Source organism: Pseudochaenichthys georgianus, unplaced genomic scaffold (genome assembly GCF_902827115.2).
Source record: "Pseudochaenichthys georgianus unplaced genomic scaffold, fPseGeo1.2 scaffold_1521_arrow_ctg1, whole genome shotgun sequence".
Classification (NCBI taxonomy): domain Eukaryota; kingdom Metazoa; phylum Chordata; class Actinopteri; order Perciformes; family Channichthyidae; genus Pseudochaenichthys; species Pseudochaenichthys georgianus.
This window is the reverse complement of record NW_027262360.1, coordinates 1-11,238: the sequence shown is the minus strand read 5'-3', so window position 1 is coordinate 11,238 and position 11,238 is coordinate 1. Positions and strand designations below refer to the sequence as shown.

At 46.8% G+C, this 11,238-nt stretch overlaps 1 protein-coding gene across 1 annotated transcript; it reads right to left on the bottom strand.

The window, feature by feature from the left end:
* Window positions 1-1,871: 1,871 nt before the first annotated feature.
* LOC117441158 (protein WWC3-like) lies at window positions 1,872-9,924 on the bottom strand (the record flags this gene model as incomplete). The annotated part of the gene is made up of 11 exons (XM_034077357.2): window positions 1,872-2,315; window positions 4,837-4,964; window positions 5,777-5,992; window positions 6,284-6,376; window positions 6,707-6,871; window positions 7,620-7,737; window positions 7,811-7,890; window positions 8,370-8,489; window positions 8,870-9,062; window positions 9,145-9,231; window positions 9,784-9,924. Coding segments are annotated over 11 exons (1,408 nt in total), but the record flags the coding sequence as incomplete, so codon positions are not given.
* Window positions 9,925-11,238: the final 1,314 nt, after the last annotated feature.

Here is an 11,238-nt window from a genome sequence, read left to right as displayed (position 1 = left end):
AGTGCAATGTCTTTAAATGTTTTGTTTCACGTGTTCTTAAACTCGGTGCATGGAAGTACTTTTTTTTAAGTAGAGGCAAATTTCTTTTTACAGTTTTTACAACCTACTCGTTCAGACATGACCACGCCCCCTCTCGCCAGTCCAAGAGATGTCAGACTCAGCGATGAGAGCATCAACCAATCAAAGCATGGATCTATATATATGAACATATCGGGACTATCACCACTAATCGTTTCAACACCTCCAACCACAGTGGCTCAATGCTGGCTGGACCGGGTTTCCACTCACTTTACGATCAGCTGGAAGCAAACTCCAGCGTCTGATGGCGTTAAAGGAGATTTGTAAAAGCCTCAGGGACGATGAAGTCTGCTTTGAATCATCAGATGCATAAACCGATGCCCCCCAGTCACTACAACTATAGCACCAACTGCAGAGCCTCACCTCAGACTAGCTTTGAAGCAGTGGTTCCCCACCGGGTCCTTCACAGCCAACGGCACGGAGAGCACAGACGCATTCAAGCGAGTGCTGGGGAATTAGTTACAAGGCCTCAGTTAGCTTGGAGTATTAAAGTCTGTTCTTCCTATGGGGTCCCTATAGGGGTACTTGAAGGGGATTGCAGGGGTATGTAGAAAGATTAGGGGATGCAATATATTTCTATTTCTATATGCAATTTTAGGGGAGGGGGGGGAGGGGGAGAGAGTGTTCCACCTGTCGTAAAGGTTTGAAGCAATTCATCATCGCTCTCAGCTTTAATAAGAATACGATATAAATATATATTCTCCTTCATAACAGTGTGTGTGTGTGTGTGTGCTTGTGTGTGTGAGTGTGAGAGAGTGTGTGAGTGTGTGTGAGTGAGTGTGTGTGTGTGTGTGTGTGTGTGTGCGTGCGTGCTCCAGGAGACTCTGCGTGTTCAGACCGAGGTCAGCTGAACCGGTTCGTGTGAGATCAGCGCTGACTCGTTCAGAGAAACAGCCGAGTAAGAAGTTTTATTATCGTGTTCAAAATGTCAAGATGGGAGAAGATCTGAGGGAATGTACGAAGAAAGTATTTAAAGTACTCGTGACACATTTAAAGGACATCTTTTCAGAATATTTTTGACATTAATTTCAAAGATATTCCATTTATTTGTAATATAGTTTTTCCTTAACTTACTCTCAGCGAAGATCCAACACGTCTGCGCCTGTTCTCCATCAGCACCGCTTTAATACAGTACACACATTCTCCTTTCTGTGTCTCTGTATGTACACCAAGTACTCAGATCTTGTACTTGAGTAAACGTAGAAGTACTCAGGTCTTGTTCTTGAGTAAAAGTAGAAGTACTCAGATCTTGTTCTTGAGTAAAAGTAGAAGTACTCAGATCTTATTCTTGAGTAAAAGTAGAAGTACTCAGATCTTGTACTTGAGTAAAAGTAGAAGTACTCCGATCTGGTACTTGAGTAAAAGTAGAAGTACTCCGATCTGGTACTTGAGTAAAAGTAGAAGTACTCAGAGCTGGTACTTGAGCAAAAGTAGAAGTACTCAGATCTTGTACTTGAGTAAAAGTAGAAGTACTCAGGTCTTGTACTTGAGTAAAAGTAGAAGTACTCAGGTCTTGTACTTGAGTAAAAGTACTCAGATCTTGTACTTCAGTAAAAGTAGAAGTACTCAGATCTTTTACTTGAAGTAGTAAAAGTACAAAGTAGCATCAAATGGAAATACTCAAGTAAAGTACCTCGAAAGGGAATTTCAGTACAGTTCTTGAGTAAATGTACTTTACTACACTGCTGTAAAACACTGTAACATAAAGTGGAATAACTCAGTAAAAGTACCTCATAATTGTACTTGAGTTCTTGAGTAAAGTACTTGGTTACTTCCTGAAAGAAGAGCTGAGGCGAGTTTAATGATTTATCTTCGAGGTAACACTGCAGATACAGACATCACAACACATCTGAATACAGTGTCTCATATATTGAAAAGTACATGAAATAATAATAACTTTAATAACACAACAACAAAAGGACATCTGTAATAAAAGTGGATTACAAAGTGACATTTGATGTAAATAACTTTAAGAATTAGAAACAGAGGCGTTCCAGGTAACTGTAAAAACATCCAAGTGCTATTCGTTCAAAGCTACACAGTTAAAGCAGGAAGCGTTTCCTTCAAGGAAAGTACTATAAAATAAGTTACAGTACGGCGTCCTCCGAGAAAAACTTCATGAGCTCAGAAAATACGACAAATACTTCATAATAATATCACAAAAACACCATCATACGTCGTCCGCCGGGAGGGGGGGGATGTTGAACCTTGGTCTCGTGAAAAAAGCCATCTTCTCTCTGCGGGATAAAATACAGTCGTTATGAAACTCAGACTCTGATCGATCCCGAAAGACAAGGAAATGAAATGTCCCAAAAATAAAATACACACAAATACACAAAAACATGTATTGTGGAATGTGCCCGGAGACAGCAGGTGTATCCGATTGGCTACTGAATGTCCCGGAACAAAGAAATGGAATTGTTTCATGATTTGTAAATAGTTTTTTGGTAAAGGTAAATCAATATGTAGAAAGTAAAGAGAGTTAAAAATGTCCTTTTCGAACAAACATTTCCCTCAATTTCTGAATAAAAAGTCATGAAAAACATCCATTTCCAGAAACCCTAAACGTGCACTGTGCCTGTTACTAATCATCAGTCGTAAATCGTTCTCGTGTTTTCTTCCGAGCCAACGTGCTGTGTCAAAAACAATACAAGACTTAAGTTAAGTTTATCTGAATGGAGAGCACTCCTCCAGACACTGGTGCATTATGGGTAGTCCCATGCTGTAGTTGTGTGAGCGCCCAGAGACTCGCAGCGTGAGAGAAACGTCTGACAGGAGGTTTAACGAGGGACTACCAGGAGGAGTCAGATCTGGAGCTCTGAAGCTCAGCTGTCAGACTCTCCCTCGGGCGCCTTGACAGTAAGTGCTGCTGCCTCCGTGAGAAGAGCAGATCAAACTGCATCTCAGCTTCACACGACATGCGTGTGAAGATCAGCAGGAGCCGCTCTGAAGTTTATGTGTTTTTCCATTGAAGCAAGAGGTGCGCTTTGCCCAGGGGTTGGGGGCGGGGCTAAAGTGTTAGTTGGAGTTACGAGGTGACGTGGGGGCGGGGCTAAAGTGTTAGTTGGAGTTACGAGGTGACGTGGGGGCGGGGCTAAAGTGTTAGTTGGAGTTACGAGGTGACGTGGGGGCGGGGCTAAAGTGTTAGTTGGAGTTACGAGGTGACGTGGGGGCGGGGCTAACGTTTTAGTTGGAGTTACGAGGTGACGTGGGGGCGGGGCTAAAGTTTTAGTTGGAGTTACGAGGTGACGTGGGGGCGGGGCTAAAGTGTTAGTTGGAGTTACGAGGTGACGTGGGGGCGGGGCTAAAGTGTTAGTTGGAGTTACGAGGTGACGTGGGGGCGGGGCTAAAGTTTTAGTTGGAGTTACGAGGTGACGTGGGGGCGGGGCTAAAGTGTTAGTTGGAGTTACGAGGTGACGTGGGGGCGGGGCTAAAGTTTTAGTTGGAGTTACGAGGTGACGTGGGGGCGGGGCTAAAGTGTTAGTTGGAGTTACGAGGTGACGTGGGGGCGGGGCTAAAGTGTTAGTTGGAGTTACGAGGTGACGTGGGGGCGGGGCTAAAGTGTTAGTTGGAGTTACGAGGTGACGTGGGGGCGGGGCTAAAGTTTTAGTTGGAGTTACGAGGTGACGTGGGGGCGGGGCTAAAGTGTTAGTTGGAGTTACGGGGTGACGTGGGGGCGGGGCTAAAGTGTTAGTTGGAGTTACGAGGTGACGTGGGGGCGGGGCTAACGTTTTAGTTGGAGTTACGAGGTGACGTGGGGGCGGGGCTAAAGTGTTAGTTGGAGTTACGGGGTGACGTGGGTGCGGGGCTAAAGTGTTAGTTGGAGTTACGAGGTGACGTGGGGGCGGGGCTAAAGTGTTAGTTGGAGTTACGAGGTGACGTGGGGGCGGGGCTAAAGTGTTAGTTGGAGTTACGAGGTGACGTGGGGGCGGGGCTAAAGTTTTAGTTGGAGTTACGAGGTGACGTGGGGGCGGGGCTAAAGTGTTAGTTGGAGTTACGAGGTGACGTGGGGGCGGGGCTAAAGTGTTAGTTGGAGTTACGAGGTGACGTGGGGGCGGGGCTAAAGTTTTAGTTGGAGTTACGAGGTGACGTGGGGGCGGGGCTAAAGTGTTAGTTGGAGTTACGGGGTGACGTGGGGGCGGGGCTAAAGTGTTAGTTGGAGTTACGAGGTGACGTGGGGGGGGGATCTGCTGCCACAGCTTAAAGCTCCATATTGGTTTCGTGTTGACGTCCAGTAACTCAGAAGGAGTGGAGCTTGACCTCGACCAGTCTGACACGGCTCTGTGTGTCCGACCAGAGGAAGCATAGGACACAGGACACAGGACACAGGAGTCATGAGAGAAACGATACGATGATTTTAAGCTTGTGGTTTGATCATTCTCCCAAAATATGATCTTTTTAATGTTGTTCTACAATTATCTGGTCGTCTTCTCCTAAGTCCTTTTGAATTCTCCTATCCACTATTCCTTCACCCCGTGACGTTTCCCACAGGTCGAGGAATAGTGGATAGGAAAAGACGATAGGAGCTGATTTTTGGACGATTCAACTGCAACCTTTATTTGTGTTTACCTGAAGGTAGGGACTTGATGTTGTTTGTTTGTGTTTACCTGAAGGTAGGGACTTGATGTTGTTTGTTTGTGTTTACCTGAAGGTAGGGACTTGATGTTGTTTGTTTGTGTTTACCTGGAGGTAGGGACTTGTTGTTGTTTGTTTGTGTTTACCTGGAGGTAGGGACTTGTTGTTGTTATGTGTGTTTACCTGAAGGTCTGCACGGGGAGGGGCTCCTTCTGGCTCTGCCCCCTCATCTGCAGCACCTCTTTGGAGGCTTTCCTCAGCCTCCTCTCCGCCGCCTCCTCCTGACGCTGCTGCTGCTGACTCTGACCCGCCTGACACAAACAACAACAACAACACAAACAAACAGGAGTTACCAGTCTGGCCTCCTAGTTACCTTCACTAAACACTCTTGAATCTTTCAAAACATCTCTCAAAACTCACTTATCCCCCCCCTCCATTTTACTTAGTTTCCTTTGTACTGTTTCACATCCAGACATAACGTACAGACAACATCCACCCGCATGCGTACTCAAATGTGTGCAGACTAGTGTGTGCGCATATATCATACATGTCTCCGTGGTGACAATAATCTCTCACTTCTTTGAGCTGTTCTGCTTTGATACGAAGCGTCTTTGAGCGTTAGGAAAAGCGCTTTACAAATGACCGAGGAGGGAGGACCTCAGTTTGGGACTCCCTCTCCCCCTGGGGCGATATATGGATATGATATCTGACCCCCACTCACCATCTGGTCTATTCTTATGTAACGAGACATGAAACTACAAGTGTTAACTGTCTCAAAATAACTCGCCAAATGAGGATTTGAGTTTGACACCCCTGATCTAAAGTGTTACCTAAAGTTTATTATTATATCTGTGTGGTGTCCTGAGAGTGGATCTGTGCACCCCCCCGTCTCTGCACCGTTTGTTTTCCCTGTACGCATCAGAGAGAGAGGACGGACGGAGGTCGGTTGGAGACCCCCGCGTGACGATGAAAGCGAATGTTGAATTCACGGAAGATATGGCCAAGAGGAAGTAGATAGACAAGAAGAGGCCCCAGGACAGAGCCCTGGGGAACACCGGTGCTGACTGGGAGTGGCTGTGATATCGGCACGGTGTCCTGAGAGTGGATATTGTCGAGCCCCCACCTGTCTCTGCGCCTCCCTCAGCACAGAGCAGAAGCGCTCGTCCCTCAGCTCGGGGGGGTCTTGGGCCTGGGGGGCCTCCAGACGCAGCTTCAGGTCCCGCAGGAAGCTCAGCTCCTCCAGAAGCTGCTTCTGCCGGCTCCTGCAGGCCTGGAGGTCCAGCTCCAGGTCCAGAGAGGTCCGGGTGGGCTGCTCCGCCAGGGAGGAGCGGTACGACTGCTGCTCGGAGAGAGAGACGTTTAGACGCTTTCACAGCGATCACGAGTTAGACGAGAATGAAACTGTTTTAATGAAGTTAGACAATTACTATTAAGCGCTCCTTCACAATAAAGGTATTACTACAGCTTCTCTTTCAAAATAAAGGTATTTCTGGGCCGTCGGATTTCAGGCATTGTCCTCCTGTTGCACATGAATATATGAGTGGGGGGCAGTGAGGTGTTGAGTATAGCCTTGAGACCCCCTCGCTCAGTGGAACCAGAGCTTTCCCCCCCGGAGGAAGAGCAGATGTACCTGCTTGTATCTCAGCGTTCTCCTCTCCAGCGTGTTCCTGACAAACGGAGTTTTCTTTGGTAGAGTGGAGCTGTCGCTGTCGCTGCGATACAACTGCAACACACAGACAGACAGTTCATATCCAGAGAAACTCAACAACAACAGATCAACAACAACAACAACAGATCTCGGTCAAAGCGCGTGTGTTGCTCCTCCTCGCTCCATCAGGAATCCATCTCATTTCTAACCGTGAAATATGTTTCTTATCTTAAATCTCCCAAGAATATATTTTTATTGCAGAACTACACGAATCAAAACGTGACAAGTTTGCATCCCTGGTAACAACAACAACAACAACAAAGTGCCTCCCCCAGGCTCTCTGAAGCACGTGCACGTGATGCTGGTTACTTTAACTGAACTCGTATTATGAAACGAACGTCTCACCCTGCAGACGTACTGGCTCCGGGCCCCGGGGGAGAAGGTCTGCGACCGGACGATGGCGCCGCCCCTCATGAAGGGGGAGGCGTGGCCCCAGCGGCCCCCCCTCTCTTTGGGCCGGACCCTCACCGGATCGGGGATCAGAGCCTCCGTCATGGTGCCCTTCTCCACCTGGAGCAGAGGAATACATATGTAGCTGTGTCTATAACCCCCCCCCCCCCCCTCCCATCAGCTGCTTCCCTGAGGACCAAAAGAAACGACTAAGTGATTCATAAACATTATATTATATTTAATAAAGTAATAAAGAAAGTCGATGGAAATGGATTTCAAATGAGAAGAGGACCTGAACACAGTACCCGTCTCGTCATCATGAGCGACACTTCTTTCAGATTTAACAAAACAATACTGCATATATATATATATATACAGATATACATATTCTTAGTTACAATACTTGTTTGATAGCTAGCGCAGAGCTGCTGCTAAGCTGTTCTCAATTCAATTATTACTAATATAAAACATGGGCTTTCAGGAAATCAGTCTCCAGATCGTTCATGTTCTCAAAGTGGACCATGCTTTGTTTTCAGAACAGATTATTATCCCGATGCAAAGCGGTGGATCGTCCCCGGCGTCCCGAGCGCATACATGATCACAGGAAACAAAAGCAGTCGATCAATCCGGACCATAAACACTCGTAGAAACCGTTCATCCTTTTGCTTTCCCTCTTCCTCAAGGTCCATTCCAAACCTTTGAAACCATGTTGCCTTTCATAGCACCAAGGACCCTTACAAGTCATGAGATGTTCTAGAACAAGGCTAAAGACAGTAGAATAGGACGAGGACAAAGTGAGAAGGCTGATCGAGATGTCCCACACGTACAAGACGGATAACAGGCGACCTTTGAACCTGCGCCTCCTCACCTTCACTTTGCCGCTCGGCCCCCTGCTGGCGACGCCCTCTGCACACGGCCCCTCAGTGGGGGGGGTGAAGGCGGTGCTGTTGCTGCAGCCGCTGTCCACCGACTCCGCCTGCCAGCCCCTGAGAACACACACACTGCATCACTGACACCCTGCGGGGGGGCATTCCTGTGTTACACTGGAGCGGCTGTTACCTCTCTGCCGCCTCCCCCCTCCTCTGCGGCGCCGCCTCCCCCCCCCCCAGCTGGGAGCTGCTGCGTGACAGCAGGGCGTCCTGTAACGTCAGAGCAACTGTCAGAGATTTCACACACACACACACACACACACACACACACACACACACACACACACACACACACACACACACACACACACACACACACACACACGACACCACACACACACACACACACACACACACACACACACACACACACACACACACACACACACACACACACACACACACACACACACACACACACACACACACACACACACACACACACACACACACACACACACACACACACACACACACACACACACACACACACACACACACACACACACACACACACACACACACACACACACACACACACACACACACACACACACACCTCTGTCCTCTCTTTACGAGCTGCAGGTGTGATTTATAGTGTAATGGAAATAATCAGGTGTGAACTGCTCCACCCTCTCTGGCGTTGTTCCAGCGGAGGTGTGTGTGTGTGTGTGTGTGTGTGTGTGTACCTGGTTCTCGGGGTGTCTGCGCTGGCTCGTCTCCGCCCCGTTCAGCATGGTCACCCTCAGCCAATGGTAAACCATCTCCACCCCCCCCTCACACTCGGAGAGCCCCAGCTGAGCCGAGCCCTGCAGGATCAAAGAGACACATTGTGAGTGACAGGCCAAGGGGCGGGACCTGTTTTACTCCAATTCTATTCAATGTAAATACTGCTATGTTTTAATGTCATTATATTTTTCTTTAAATAGTTTTTGTTAAAGAAGTCTCCCTGGTCCCCGGCTCGAGCTTCAGCCTCAGATCCACGTGTCTGGGATCCTCTCCAGAAGGAAGGAGTCATCACATACAGAGACTGGAAGGAGTCATCACATACAGAGACTAGTTCCTGAGCAGTGTCCTTCATTCCTCATACGGGTCAACCCACCTGGTGATCACCCTGTTTCTGACTCTGGTACTATTGCTGCCTCAATCAGCCTCACTTCAAAACGATGCCTTTACACCCCCCCCTCACCAGGGTCTCCTCCTGGCTCTCGCCCCCCAGGGAGCAGACGCTGATCTGCAGGAAGCTGGCGGGCAGAGCGCCGCTGGAGACGGGGATCCGGAAGCCTTCGTTAAAGTTCAGGATGTTCTGAGGGTCCAGAGCGGAGCAGCAGTAGAAACAGGACCGAGCCGAGTCCAGGGGGAGGAGCTGCACCTTCACATACCTGGGGGGGGGGGGGGGGCATTGGGTCAGCATGGGGGTACAGGTCGCCCGTTATACTGCTGTACTCGTCTGGAAGCACTCACACTTTGAACCCCTCTCTGACCACGCAGCGGCTCAGGCTCTTCAGCTGCAGGAGGTGGAGCCGCAGAGACTGAGAGGACAGCTCCCAGCTGAGGACAGGAAGTGCAGACAGGAAGTAAAGACAGGAAGTGCAGACAGGAAGTAAAGACAGGAAGTGCAGACAGGAAGTAAAGACAGGAAGTAAAGACATGAAGTAAAGACAGGAAGTGCAGACAGGAAGTGCAGACAGGAAGTGCAGACAGGAAGTGCAGACAGGAAGTGCAGACAGGAAGTGCAGACAGGAAGTGCAGACAGGAAGTAAAGACAGGAAGCACAGACAGGAAGTGCAGACAGGAAGTAGAGACAGGAAGTAAAGACAGGAAGTAGAGACAGGAAGTGCAGACAGGAAGTGCAGACAGGAAGTAGAGACAGCACACAAACAAAAGAATAATACTTGTTTTTTAAAGATGTTTATGCGTATCATTACAAAATATAAAAAATGTATTAAAAAAAATAATAATAATACATACAATTATTATAACAATACATAAAACATGTAAAAGTGATAATAGAATAAAAAATGCAATAATAATAAAACAAATAAATAATAATTAAATATAATTACAATTAATTACAAATAAATAATAAATAGTCATCCTCACAGCAGCCCCAGGTGGATCTGTGTGGGCTCGCTCACAGACGTCAGATCTTTAGTAAAAGAAATCTCATCGGACTCCTCCGTCCTGTTAGAGGAGAGAAAACAACAACAACAACAACAACAACAACAACACAAATATGTTATTCTGTTTCATTGGAAGCTGTTTTTCTTTAAAGCCATTTAAAAAATGTGATATTTGATCTGTGTGCCCCCCAAAGCTCCTGAAGGTTACATTAAGGTACAGATTAAGGTGCAGATTGAGGTACAGGTGTCTTTGAGGTACAGATTGAGGTACAGGTGTCTTTGAGGTACAGATTAAGGTACAGATTAAGGTGTCTTTGAGGTACAGATTGAGGTACAGGTGTCTTTGAGGTACAGATTAAGGTACAGATTAAGGTGTCTTTGAGGTACAGATTGAGGTACAGGTGTCTTTGAGGTACAGATTAAGGTAGCAGGGTGTCTTTGAGGTACAGATTAAGGTGTCTTTGAGGTACAGATTAAGGTACAGGTGTCTTTAAGGTACAGATTAAGGTACAGGTGTCTTTGAGGTACAGATTAAGGTACAGGTGTCTTTGAGGTACAGATTAAGGTACAGGTGTCTTTAAGGTACAGATTAAGGTACAGGTGTCTTTGAGGTACAGATTAAGGTACAGGTGTCTTTAAGGTACAGATTAAGGTACAGGTGTCTTTAAGGTACAGATTAAGGTACAGGTGTCTTTGAGGTACAGATTAAGGTACAGGTGTCTTTGAGGTACAGATTAAGGTACAGGTGTCTTTAAGGTACAGATTAAGGTACAGGTGTCTTTAAGGTACAGATTAAGGTACAGATTAAGGTACAGGTGTCTTTAAGGTACAGATTAAGGTACAGGTGTCTTTAAGGTACAGATTAAGGTACAGATTAAGGTACAGGTGTCTTTGAGGTACAGATTAAGGTACAGGTGTCTTTGAGGTACAGATTGAGGTACAGGTGTCTTTAAGGTACAGATTAAGGTACATGTGTCTTTAAGGTACAGATTAAGGTACAGGTGTCTTTAAGGTACAGATTAAGGTACAGGTGTCTTTAAGGTACAGATTAAGGTACAGGTGTCTTTAAGGTACAGATTAAGGTACAGGTGTCTTTAAGGTACAGATTAAGGTACAGGTGTCTTTGAGGTACAGATTGAGGTACAGGTGTCTTTGAGGTACAGATTAAGGTACAGGTGTCTTTGAGGTACAGATTAAGGTACAGGTGTCTTTGAGGTACAGATTAAGGTGCAGGTGTCTTTGAGGTACAGATTAAGGTGCAGGTGTCTTTGAGGTACAGATTAAGGTACAGGTGTCTTTGAGGTACAGATTAAGGTACAGGTGTCTTTAAGGTACAGATTAAGGTACAGGTGTCTTTGAGGTACAGATTAAGGTACAGGTGTCTTTGAGGTACAGATTAAGGTACAGGTGTCTTTAAGGTACAGATTAAGGTACA